Source organism: Pongo abelii, chromosome 20, assembly GCF_028885655.2.
Source record: "Pongo abelii isolate AG06213 chromosome 20, NHGRI_mPonAbe1-v2.0_pri, whole genome shotgun sequence".
NCBI lineage: Eukaryota > Metazoa > Chordata > Mammalia > Primates > Hominidae > Pongo > Pongo abelii.
In genome coordinates, this window is record NC_072005.2 from 64,084,847 (window position 1) to 64,098,700 (window position 13,854).

At 45.7% G+C, this 13,854-nt stretch overlaps 1 protein-coding gene across 1 annotated transcript; it reads left to right on the top strand.

Moving 5' to 3' along the window:
• Positions 1-1,891: 1,891 nt before the first annotated feature.
• ZNF304 (zinc finger protein 304) lies at positions 1,892-10,921 on the top strand. Its single transcript, XM_024237038.3, has 3 exons — positions 1,892-2,737; positions 4,764-4,890; positions 7,059-10,921. Exons 1-3 carry the CDS (start codon positions 2,705-2,707, stop codon positions 8,876-8,878), a joined length of 1,980 nt encoding a protein of 659 aa, XP_024092806.1. The 5' UTR covers positions 1,892-2,704; the 3' UTR covers positions 8,879-10,921.
• The last annotated feature ends 2,933 nt before the right edge of the window (positions 10,922-13,854 follow it).

The window sequence follows — 13,854 nt, forward strand, 5'->3', positions numbered from 1 at the left end:
TTGGCTCACTGCAACCTCCGCTTCCCGGGTTCAAGTGATTCTCCTGCCTCAGCCTCCTGAGTAGCTGGGATTACAGGCGCCCACCACCACGCCTGGCTAATTTTTGTATTTTTAGTGGAAACAGGGTTTCACCATGTTGGACAGGCTGGTCTCGAACTCCTGAGCTCGTGATATGCCTGCCTTGGCCTCCCAAAGTGCTGAGATTACAGGCGTGAGCCACCGCGCCCTACAGTATTAATATTTTATACAGATAATGAGTGGTCTCATTAATCCACAGATGCACTCCTCTCTCAGATCCTCATTTCTTCTATCATCACAGACCATTCACCTGGGATCACTTTCCTTCAACCTTAAGAAGGATCTTAAAAGTGTTATTTTATGCCAGTTATTTTTATCCATTAAATTTCTCATTTTGGGCTTCAAATAGTCTTATTTCAGTTTTTCTTAGCCAGTGCATTTGTTGTGCATAGAAATCTGTTGGCAGTTATATCTGTAACTGATTCGGTATGTTATTTCATGTGTTCCTGACACTTAAATTTATATTGGCTTTGAGTGGAGACAGACAATTTATATTATACATATATATATATAATTATGTATGTGTGTATATAAACTATATGTGTATATATATAAATGATGTATGTGTGTATACATATATTTTTTCTCTAAGATATGAATTATTTCTATGTCATCTCATAAAATAAACCAGGTTATAAAATTTTAACTACAGCGACTCTTAAGTGGACAGTGGAGTTAAAAACTGTGAAGAGCAATTAGTCCTGATAGTTCTGTGTTTTGAATCATACGGCCTATAAGAATGTGTCTTCTGGACGATAGACCTACCTGTAGTTTATGAAACCCTCTTGCATGTGATTTTTTTCAATTAAATGAGTCTATTGATATATAGGTGTGCTTTTGTGCAAAAATTATAACCATTAGGGGCTCACAGCTGTAATCCCAGCACTTTGGAAGGCTGAGGCAGTTGGATCACCTGAGTTCAGGAGTTCGAGACCAGCCTGACCAACACGGAGAAATCCCATCTCTACTAAAAATACAAAATTAGCTGGGCATGGTGGCACATGCTTGTAATCCCAGCTACTCGGGAGGCCGAGGCAGGAGAATCGCTTGAACCTGGGAGACAGAGGTTGCAGTGAGCTGAGATCGCGCCATTGCACTTAAGCCTGGGCAACAAGAGTGAAACTCTGTCTCAAAAAAAATTATAACTGTTACCTATGATGCTATTTGATGAGTGAGGGGATAATTGTACTTTTTTTTTTTTTCAAAATCACCACTGATCCTGAAAAGGTGGATCTTTGATTTATCTTCCTAAAGCAGTGTATGTGAGAACCTTGTGTTGAGGAAGACTGATAATAGCTTGTATGTATTTAGTACGATGTGCCAGGCCCGGTGTTAAGTACTTTTTAACTCACTTCCCATATTCCTAATGAGGTTGGTTGTAGTATTTTTCATCTTACTGATTTTTTTGTTTGTTTGTTTGTTTGGGTTTTTTTGGCTAATGACTTTTAAAGACCTCCAGTTCTTGAACTTCAGCTAGGGTCCCATCCCCAGAGTTTATCAGAAGGTATAGTTTGGGTCCAAGAATTTACAGGTTTTTTAAGTTCATAGTGAAGCTGATGCTGTAAAACTACATATCAAATTGGGAATCAATGAATTAGAAGAGGCTCATGTTTTCGTCGTTACATGTAAGTTCCTCCTTCGCTTTTCGCCATGAATAAAAGTTCCCTGTGGCCTCACCAGAAGCAGATACCGGCACCATGCTTCCTGTACAGCCAGCAGAAAGGTAGCTAATTACATCTCTTTTCTTTATATGTTAGAAAAATTAGAAGGACATTCAATGTTTTACAAAAAGGCCCACAAACGAAATACAGGCATTGTTCAATTTATTAATACGTTTCAATCCTCAAATCTGAGAGAGGTGAAGCAGGTTTCCCAGGGCCTCAGAAGCAGGAGGATTGAAGAATGGGTCCCTTGCTGGCGACTTCAGTGGCGTGGCATTGTCCCAGGTGGCCATGGAAATCAGGGTGCATACCCTTTAAAAGCAGCTGTAGCCTCCCAGACACCGTTTTCCCAGTCTTTCCTCCCGCTCCCTGCGCGACGCCTCTTGGCGGACATCCGGGAGAACCCGAAAGGCGCTCGTTGCCTGGTTGGATGCAGGGTACAAACTACATTACCCAGAAATCTGTGACCAGCTCACTGTTAGCCGGCGTGCAGCCAATGACAGCCCAGAAACTGGGCGTTTCCGGCTGCTCTGGGCTGCAGGGGCGAGACTTCTGGCGTCGCCGTTGTGACGTATTTTTCCTATGCCCGGTCCGTGCATTCTGGTTGTGAAGGCTGAGTTCTAGAGATCGGGTCGGCTTTCTACTCGGCTCTCGCGGAACCTAGCAAAGAAAGACAGTGAAGACTGCAGGACCTTCCTCCGCGCTTTTGTTACAATCCATGACCCGTGTCGTGGGACAGGCGGCCTCTCGCCGAGGTGTCTGCCGGGGCTGGGCTGTTACCGAGGCCTCCGCACACGTCCTCTTGTCCTTGTCTCCCCCGGAGGCAGCCGCCTTAGTTTTGTGAGCGTTTTTACACCGGGTTGACTGAGACTTGGAGTGCTACACTCAGCCCGAGGGCGTCCAGCGCGGTGGAGGCGTGGGGTTTCGGCTGAGCCCTGAGGGCACAGCCTGTTCATCCGCTTCTCATGGCAGCGGCGGTGCTGATGGACCGGGTTCAGGTGAGTAGGGGCATCCCTAAAGCGCACCCCGGCCTGGTTGGTGTGTCCTGGGATGTTCGCTCTCATCGCGCACTTCAGGGTGGTCACTCTGTCGCGTTATGTGGAGGGGTTCCGCTCCCCTTATCAATGGCATAAGGTGTGGAACGGACTCGAAGGCGCAGGGACAGTTCGTACAAATGCATGTATGGAGAGGAGAATGAGTTTGGAGAGTTCCGGGAACTCTCTGTGCCTGCTGAGAACAGGGACTAGGGGGTCAGAGGTAGGCCTGGAATGGCCGCCTGAGGAGCTGGTCCTCTCTTCTAAGGGTGCTGGGAGTCATGCAAGGTTTGGTACAGAGAAGGGAGGTCCTCTGACGCAGTTCTTAAAAGGCTCCCTCTGGCTGCAGAGTGGGTAGACTGGGGATTATAGGGTAGACCGGGAGATCAAGATGAAGTCTACTGAAATAGTCGAGGTGAGCGTTGATGATGTGGGCCAGAGTGGTGGCAGCAGAGGTTAGAGAATGTATGGGTTTTGGGTTTTGTATGTATTTTATAAGTAAGGCTGACCAGATTCTCTGATGAGACATAGTGATGATATCCTGGGATTCTTCACATGACTCTCTTCACTTGAGACAGGGGGCAGTGAATGGAGGTCATTTCTAGCTTAGTGTCCTGAATCCAGGCCATGAGTTGTTTGGAGTTATGTGGAGAAGTCCCCACCTGGCGACCAATGGGATGAGTACTGGAAAAGTATATCAGACCTAGGAACAGGTACGCTCAAATGCTTGTAGGATTGAGTTGGGAGCGCTCAGGGAATCTCAGGTCTTAATTACCTTTGTTGGAAACAGGTATCAGAGGAAGGAGTTAGGCAGGAATGGCTGGCCGAGGTGTCCTGAGTGTGGTAAAAGTCGTGGGAGATTTGGAGCAGAGGAGGGAGATGATCTCACTCAGATTTTAACACGCTCTCTCTGGCTTTCAGGTTGAGAACAGACTGTGAGCATGAAGGAGCAGCTACTGCAGTAGTGTTGATGGTGTCTGGTCTAGAGGTGTGGCTGTGGAGGTGAGAGAAGTTGGTAAATGTTCTGTTTTTTAAAGTAGGGTGATTGGATTTTTTGATGCGAAGGGTGAATGAGAGGAGAGTCGTGGATGACCCTAAGGTTGGTTTGTTTTTGCTGTAGCTGGTAAAATTATGGAAATGTCGTCAACTGAGATAGAGAAGTTGGCAGCAGGTATGATTTTTAGTTGTTATATCAGGAGTTAGGCTTTGGTCATGTTTAGGTTAAGAGGTCTCAGTTGACATCTTAGTTAAGGCCTCAAGAAAACACACAGGTTTTTAGTTCTGGGGAAGAGTTCTGTTGAAGAACTTGAAAAAAATGGTGGCCAGTGTGTGGAGTGGGATGGGGTATCTTCAAGTCATGGTGGTAATGCTGTTATTCAGTAAGAAAGTTGAAACTGGAGACTGAGAGAAAACTGGGTCTGTTGCTTAGGCACTTGGGCGGCAGTGGTGCATAGTGTGAAGACGCGAGCACTTCCTGGACGCTGCATGCAGAGTGGCATGGGGGATGAGGGATGTCATAGAGGTGCATATGGCATGGGCCAGTGGCGGTGGGGATCTGAGATGTGAGGAAGGTGTAGTCCACAGAGTAATGTGCGCGTTGGGAGGAGTGTGAACTGATGGCCTTAAGACTCTAGTATTGGCAGCTCATGGGAGAAGATGGAGCTGAAGTTTGGTTGTGTTTAGAGGCATCGTCTGGACAACACCAGGAGAACTGGTTGGTAGGCGAGTATTGGGGACCCTTCATGCCAGACCCAGAGTTGAGACAGCATCTGTCTGCACACTTGCCTGGTTCTGCTCTGGGCTGGACACAGTGGTGAGAGAGACATGAGGAGAGAGCAGACACTAGTGGTGCCAAGGTCTGTTATCTCCTCTTAGTTGGGAGGCTGGGGAGGTGAGGGACTAGAGGGTGGGTGTGTGAGTGTGTAGACGGGAGGAGGGCGTTCTGGGGAGAGATGCTGACTTGTGGACTCAGCTGTACTCATCATGGCAGAGTTGTGTGACCTTCGAGGATGTGTTCGTGTACTTCTCTCGGGAGGAGTGGGAACTCCTTGAGGAGGCACAGAGATTCCTGTACCGTGATGTGATGCTGGAGAACTTTGCACTTGTGGCTACACTAGGTAAGTCTGTGTTTTAGTTATCTAATGCTACATGGCAAATTATCCCAAAGCTTAGTAACTTCAAACAATAAAAATTAATTATCTCTCCAGTTTCAGTGCATTGGGAATCTGGTTAGAGCATTTTTTGTTGTTTATTATTTTGAGGGTTTTTTTTTTTGTTTTTTTTTTGACAGAGTCTCACTCTGTCACCCAGGCTCCAGTGCAGTGTTGTGATCATGGTTCATTGCAGCCTCAAATTCTTGGGCTCAAGTGATCCCCCCACCTCAGCCTCCTGAGTAGCTGGGACTATAGATGCATGCCACCACGCCCAGCTATTTTACTTTTTGTAGAGATAAGGTCTTGCTACGTTGCTCAGGCTGGTCTAGAGCTCCTGACCTCAAGCGATCCTTCCTCCTTGGCCTCCCAAAGTGCTGGGATTACAGGCTTGAGCCAGGGTGCCCAGCCTGATCACACCTTCTTATGCAGGTACTTTTGGCTCTCATGAAGTTTTAATTAAGCTCTCAGCCAGTGTTGTGGTCTTACCTGAGAAGAATCCACCTACAAGCTCACTCACATTGCTTTTTGCAAGATTTAGTTTCTTGTGGCTTGTTGGACTGTGAGCATTGTTCCTTGCTGGCTGTTGGCCAAAGTCCTCCCTCAGGTGGCCTTTCTGTAGTGTAGCTTATAACACGGAAGCTAACTTCTCTTTGAGCAAGTGACCAAAATAATGTTCAAGATGGAAGCCCAGGATTGTAACCTAATCTTGAAAGTGTCATTTCATTATTTTTGCCATATTCTTTTCCTTGGAAATAAGTAAGTCCATCCAGCTTACAATCAAGTGAGGAGGCTTACACAGGGGCAAGAGTACCAAGAGGTAGGGGTCATTGGGACCATCTCAGAGGCTGTGTTCCACAGGCCTTTACACCCACTCCGGTGTCCTTGGCGGGGTTTGAGTCTTCCTCTCTTCCCCATAGGCCACTCTTTCTGTCCATCCAAATTCATGACTCTTCTCCTTCCCTTCTTTGTTTCCCAGAGTAGGTGCTATGGGTTCTAGGGCTGGCTGTGTTCAGTGTTTCTGCCTTCACTGGGTAATCTGAACATCTGTTGCCCTAGAGCTTTGCAGGAAAAGGTTAGGATTCAGGAGTTTTTCAGTCTGCTAAGCAGATTCTGCACAGCTCAGGTGCTCACTGCCTGAGTCCGTGTCATGATCTTTACACTTCTTTGTCCTAGGTTCTGCCCTCATCCTCTGGCTGACATTTCCTGGGGCCTGACTGTGCCAGGAATTTCAGGAGCTGACTCAATCACTTCTTGTGGTGATTACAGGGCTGTCCTGGTACATCCGCCTTGGAGAGTATTTTTTCTAAACATTCTATTTTCTCTGTGGAGTGGGTCTACCTGCGCCACTCACCTGCCCTTTGTTTGCGTTACAGCTTTCATTTTCCCAGTCCCATGCAGTGGCGCAGTTGGAGGGGGCAGAAAGCCTTGGGTGCCTGACAGGGCACACATCACTGCAGCCACAGTAAAGGAGACCTACAGAGGGCATGGCCCTGCTGAATGGGAGCTGGAAGAGGGTGTCTGTTATGGTTGGGTTCAAATCGAACCTTCAACTTGTTTTGTGTTTGTCAGTGTTTTGTTGCCAAGGCCCATAGTGATTCTTCACATCTACTTTACTTTCCTCATTCTTGGCACTTTTTCCATTTGTCATTTCTCACCTGTCTTCCATCCTTTGGGTGTTTTCCCACTTTTCTGGCCTCCATGTTTCAAGTGCTCTCTTCAACACTAGCTTACTTTAATGTGTCATGAGTTGTGCACATTAAATAGTCCGTGAGAATGAGCTACTTATTTGGAGTCAAATTTTCGTGGGCATGGACATACCCATCTGCACAGAGCTCACCTGACACCAGCAGCCAAGGCCCTGCTGAAACTCTCTTGCAGAGGAAACAGGTAGAGGCTTCACCTCTACTCCCTATCCTGTATGCCATTGTTTTTAGGTCTTTACCTCATAGTCAAGGTTCCTCCATTCTGTGAGGCCCTATACTGACAACCAGCCCTTCTTTACACTGATCCTGGCCCTCTTGTCCTGCCAACAAGCCAGTGGACTCGCACTGGTGTTAGACACACATTTGTGATGGGGCTGCTGCCTCCCACCAAAGTCAGCATGCACTTCACCAGCACTTTTTTGCTTTCAGGTTTTTGGTGTGAAGCAGAAAATGAGGCACCTTCTGAGCAGAGCGTTTCTGTAGAAGGAGTGTCACAGGTCAGGACTGCTGAGTCAGGTCTTTTCCAGAAAGCACACCCATGTGAGATGTGTGACCCACTCTTGAAAGACATTTTGCACCTGGCTGAACACCAGGGATCACACCTTACACAGAAACTATGCACACATGGGCTGTGTAGGAGAAGATTCTCATTCAGTGCAAACTTTTACCAGCACCAGAAGCAACATAATGGAGAGAATTGCTTCAGAGGGGATGATGGAGGGGCCTCATTTGTGAAGAGCTGTACAGTCCGCATGTTAGGGAGATCCTTTACATGCAGGGAGGAAGGGATGGACTTACCAGATAGCTCTGGCCTTTTCCAGCACCAGACCACTTACAACAGGGTGAGTCCATGCAGAAGGACTGAATGCATGGAGTCTTTCCCACACAGCTCCAGTCTCAGGCAACACCAACGAGACTATGATGGACAGATGCTTTTCAGTTGCAGTGATGAAGGGAAAGCCTTCCTGGACACCTTTACTTTTCTTGACAGCCAGATGATTCATGCTGAGGTGAGACCCTTTAGATGCCTACCATGTGGAAATGTGTTCAAGGAGAAATCAGCTCTTATTAATCACAGAAAAATCCACAGTGGAGAAACATCTCATGTGTGTAAGGAGTGTGGAAAAGCCTTCATTCACTTGCACCACCTAAAAATGCACCAGAAATTTCACACTGGAAAAAGACATTATACATGCAGCGAATGTGGGAAGGCCTTCAGCCGCAAGGACACACTTGTTCAGCATCAGAGAGTTCACACTGGAGAAAGATCCTATGACTGCAGTGAATGTGGAAAAGCCTACAGCAGAAGCTCCCACCTTGTTCAGCACCAGAGAATTCACACAGGAGAAAGGCCTTATAAGTGCAACGAATGTGGGAAAGCCTTTAGCCGTAAAGACACACTTGTTCAGCACCAGAGATTTCATACTGGAGAAAGGCCTTATGAGTGCAGTGAATGTGGAAAATTCTTTAGCCAAAGCTCCCACCTTATTGAGCACTGGAGAATTCATACCGGGGCAAGGCCTTATGAATGCATAGAATGTGGAAAATTCTTTAGCCATAACTCTAGCCTCATTAAACATCGGAGAGTACACACAGGAGCAAGGTCCTACGTGTGCAGCAAATGTGGGAAGGCCTTTGGCTGCAAAGACACACTTGTTCAGCACCAGATAATTCACACTGGAGCAAGGCCTTATGAGTGCAGTGAATGTGGGAAGGCCTTCAGCCGTAAAGACACACTTGTTCAACACCAAAAAATCCACACTGGAGAAAGGCCTTATGAGTGTGGTGAATGTGGCAAATTCTTTAGCCATAGCTCCAACCTTATTGTACACCAGAGAATTCACACTGGAGCAAAGCCTTATGAGTGCAATGAATGTGGGAAATGCTTTAGCCACAACTCCAGCCTCATTCTGCACCAGAGAGTTCACACAGGAGCAAGGCCTTATGTGTGCAGTGAATGTGGGAAGGCTTACATTAGTAGCTCCCACCTTGTTCAACACAAGAAAGTTCACACTGGAGCAAGACCTTATGAGTGCAGTGAATGTGGGAAATTCTTTAGCCGCAACTCTGGCCTCATTCTGCACCAAAGGGTTCACACTGGAGAAAAGCCTTACATATGCAGTGAATGTGGGAAAGCCTACAGCAGAAGCTCCCATCTTGTTCGTCACCAGAAAGCTCACACTGGAGAAAGAGCTCATGAGTGCAACAGTTTTGGTGACCCTTTAGCTGCATCTCTTAAACTTGTTTAACACCAGAAAATTCACACAAGAGAAAGGCCTTATGAATGCAGAAAATATTTCATCTTGTTCATCCTCATAGGACTCACACCACAGCAATGCTCTGTGAGTGCCCTTTGTGAGAGAACCATCAGCTAGCAGATGAGCACTGTATATTCATTCCACCCTGGGGAGATTCCTGATAAGCACCACATATGTGGGAGGCTTTCATGAGGCATGTTGCACTTTGTAACTGTCTAGAGCTCTTGATGGAATTATATCACTGTCAGTGCCTGTGGCGGAAGCCATCTTATTGCTACCAGCTGTGTGTGTCAATCACTCCATTTTGCTCAGGGAAGGCAGACTTCTGTGCTTTCTTTCCTGTTCCCTACAGGTAATCATGAATATTTTCAAGGACTTCCCCCACCCCACTTCACCCCCTACCATCGAGGGTCCTCATCTTTTCCCTCATGATTAGGTTCTGAGCAAACGTGATCTAGCTCTCACCAAAAGGACCTGAGCTAGGGTCTGCTGGGATTTCCTGACACGATTTTCCATCTTCATGGACAATGTTAACTGTAAACGTGATAGCTGTGACTTACTTGTCTTACTGCCAAATCGCCCAAATTTGGAACTGCTTGTCCCATGCTGCTCTGGTTTATACAGTGATAAAGGCCTATTGTGGCAGTCTTTACTCTTGGGGATTTTGTTACTGTGTAGAGTGGATTGAGAAAAGAATTGTGTTCTGTCATGAAGGGAGTAGCACCTTTTGTGGGCACCACCTTTATGTGCCTCAGAGGGGACCAAAGGATGGCAGAAAACAGTTCTCAGTCTAGTTCGACCTAATTTACACCATTGCCCTAGGCTTGCTAGGAAAGACTGAAAAAAAATTTGTGCCTAACTTTGTGGCCTGGCTGCCAGGATTTCCTGTGAGCCCAGTGAGGAGGGCATAGTTGGTGTGAAAATCTCCTGTGCTTCTGGAAGCAACATAAGTTGGGTCCCTTAACTGTCACGTACTCCCCAGCACTGTTGCGGGATTGCTGTCTTCTGTACCTGTACAGGATCAAGTTCCTGATATCCAGAATCCCATAGGCAAGTAACATTGACTGTAAGACCTCTATAGGGCATTGTGAAAATCATGATTGCTACAGAAACACTGAGATAATGGAGTGGGGATGACTGTGGCAAACACAAGGAGTTTCGAACATTCTAGAGGGATATCCACAAATCTCGGTGCAGTTATGATGGTGTGGGATGGGAGCGCATAGAAATTCTCAGGACCTTCAGACATCTGTATCTCCTGTGGCCAAGGCCGCTGTCAGAGGAAATAATCTAAATGTTTGTGGATTCCTGTGTCTCCCTGGGCAGTTGACCTGCACAGACAGGAACCTCAGCAGTGACAGAACTGAGAGATCCAGGGATGGGTCTTCTCTGACACAGCCAGCATTCCTAGTGACTGAGGTGGATGCAGACTTCATTGCTTACCAATTTTTACCAACATTGAGGCAGGGCTCACTCTCCTAAATTATAGGGAGAAGAATATGGTAGAGCCAAAGTAGTTGACAGATCTAACTTTCCTAGTGGAACAGTATATATAGATTTTAATGAGGAACATTTATTTAACAGCTTTATGGAGGTATGATTAACATGCAATAAACTGCAAATATGTAAAGTGTAAAATGTGCTATGTTTCAGCATGTGTACACACCTGTGAAACCACCACAGTCAAGATATCCAACACAACAAAAGATTGTCCCTTTATAATCCTCAATCTTTCCTCATCTTGTTTTCCACAATTCACAAGCAACAGCAAGCATTTTCTATAATTTTATAAATGAAACCATATGGTGTGTACTTTTTAGGGGGTGGGGCTCTGGCTTTTTCAGTAAACATAACTATTTTAAGGTTAATCCATTATCTTGTTGCATGAATCAATTGTTTGCTCATTTGTATTGCTGAGTAGTATTTCATTGTATACCACAATTTTTCTTCTTTGTCAACTTAATTGTTATGGATGTTTGGGTAACTTTCAGTTTTTGGCTATTACAAATAAACCTCTGAAGATTTGTGTGCAAATTATGGCTGAATGATATTCCATTCTATAAATATACCTCAGTTTCAGTTTCTTTATCCATTTACTTATTGAAGGACGGTTGCTTTCAAGTTTTGGCAGTTATGAGTAAACCTACTACATATTTGTATAGTTTTTCTGTGGAGATGTTTTCAACTCATTTGGATACGGGCCAAGGAGTACAATTTTCTCTGTCATATAGTATGTTTAGTCTTGTAAGAAACTGCCAAGCTGTCTTCCAAAGCAGCTGTACATTTTATTTTTTTATTTTATTTTATTTTATTTTATTTATTTTATTTTATTTTATTTTATTTATTTTATTTGTATATATTTTTTGAGACAGAGTCTCGCTGTGTCGCCCAGGCTGGAGTGCAGTGGCATGATCTTGGTTCACTGCAACCTCCACCTATTTTAGTAGGCATGGGTTTTTACCATGTTGGCCAGGCTGGTCTCAAACTCCTGACCTCAAGTGATCACCCTCCTCGGCCTTCCAAAGTGCTGGGATAATGGGGTTGAGCCACTGCAACGGGCTGTGGCTGTACCATTTTTGCATCCAACTAACAATGAATGAACATTCCTCTTGCATCTCATCCTAATCAGCATTTGGCATTTTCAGTATTTTGGATTTTAAAATGCCATTCAAATAGGTGTGTTGTGGTATGCCATTGTTGCTTTAATTTGCAATTCCCTAATAACACACAATGAGTATCTTTTTTAAAGGCAGGGTTGTTTTGTTTTGTTTTGTTTTGTTTTGAAATGGAGTCTTGCTCTGTCGCCCAGGCTGGAGTACAGTGGCATGATCTCTGCTCACTGCAACCTCCACCTCCCGGGTTCAAGCGATTCTCTCACCTTAGCCTCCCAAGTAGCTGGGACTACAGGCGCACCCATCACCATGCCCAGCTAATTTTTGTATTTTAGCGGAAATGGGGTTTCACCATGTTGGCCAGGCTGGTCTCGAACTCCTGACCTCAGGTGATCTGTCTGCCTCGGCTTCCCAAGGTGCTGGGATTACAGGTGTGAGTCACCGCGCCCAGCCTGGCTGGGGTTTTTTTACATGAGTTTCACACACATCTGAGTAAGTGGCTTGCAGACAGAGAAGTTAACAACTTTGGCTGTTAGCTTGAACCTGTGATGTATGAATACCAAAAAGACAAATACAGAATCTAAGGAAACACATAACAGTCCTGTATACACACAGCAGCTGGCAGCCCTATTCCCAGTGTGTCCCATGTACCTACCATTGACCTGAAACCCAGTTCATATGTGCTCATTGAACATTTTGTAAAGCAGTAAATACACATTATCACACAGATTCCCTACTCATTTTTGTTTTTATTTTTTGAGACGGAGTCTTGCACTGTCACCCAGGCTGGAGTGCAGTGGTGCGATCTCTGCTCACTGCAACTTCCGCCTCCTGGGTTCAAGCGATTCTCCTGCCTCAGCCTCCCGAGTAGTAGCTGGGATTACAGGCACCCGCCACCATGCCCAGCTAATTTTTGTATTTTTAGTAGAGACAGGGTTTCACTATGTTGGCCAGGCTGGTCTTGAACTGACCTCGTGATCCGCCCACCTCGGCCTCCCAAATTGCTGGGATTACAGGCGTGAGCCACCGCACCCGGTCTTCATTTTTATTTTTTGACAAGTGTTTCCATTTGTTGTCTCTACTTATCTGTCCAAACAGTTAATAAGCGATGTTTTCAAGTATGAAAAAAATACATATAGGAGACAGAAGCATAATGTGTCCAAGGTTCCAGCACAGCCATTCTCAACTTCATTCTTTGACTTCTCAGACTCTTGCTCAAACTCTACTGTAACCTTGCTTTTTTCCCCCTTCACATGTCACAGAGAGATTTCTGTAGGACTATTTCTGCCACTATTTTTGAAATAACAACATAATCATTGTTAGTCCAAATTGCACCATCCTGTAAGCCCCCTGCTATTTCACAGACCTTGGTCAGAGTGAAGCATTCCACGGAGTGAGGGCCTTGAGAAACATCCTGCCCAACTGCCTGACTTTCTTATCACATCCTGCTGGGAAAAGGTCCAAGGGAGGTCACTATCACATCCTGCCGGAAAAAAGGCCAAACTGCCTCAGGAACATCTTACGCACATCCTTTGGCCGGGTGCAGTGGCTCACGCCTGTAATCCCAGCAATTCGGGAGGCCGAGGCGGGCGGATCACCTGAGGTCAGGAGTTCCGGACTGGCCTGACCAACATGGTGAAATCCTGTCGCTACTAAAAATACAAAAAAAATTGGCCGGGCGTGGTGGCACGCGCCTGTAAAGCCAGCTACTCAGGAGGGTGAAGCAGAAGAATCGCTTGAACTCCGGGAGGCTGAGGTTGCAGTGGGCCGAGATTACGCCATTGCACTCAAGCCTGGGCGACAAGAGCGAGACTCCTCAAAAAACAAACAAACAAAAAAAACCCACCATCCTCCTGGGCAGGAAGCCATACCCTCCCGCCGCGCCCCCTCCCCCCGACCCCGACCCCTTTCACCCAGGCATATAATTGCCCCAGCCTGTAAGCAGTGGTGGGTTCTGGCACTAAGGTAGTTCTCCCCATCACAGGTCTTGTGCCGGACATAAAACTTGCATTGCTGTAGAGCTGCCAACTCTGCCTTTCTTTAACCCTCGCCTTCCCTTCAAAACCTAACAATTATTATTAATAGATTTCTGTAATTTTCATTTCACAAGTATTTTCACAGATAATTTCAACTCCCTGTAAAACGATAACTCACTTCTCAGGAAGGAGATAAGATCATGAAAGTTCACAGTTTTTATTGGGGATAATACATTCCCTATGTACATATACTCCAACTATGGAATGGCACAAAATGTCCTGTCAGGAAATGGCATGTATCAGTCACTCTCATTTTCAGATAGGATTGAGACTTTTAAAATAAATGTAAAATATTTCAGACATGAAGTAATAAGTATTA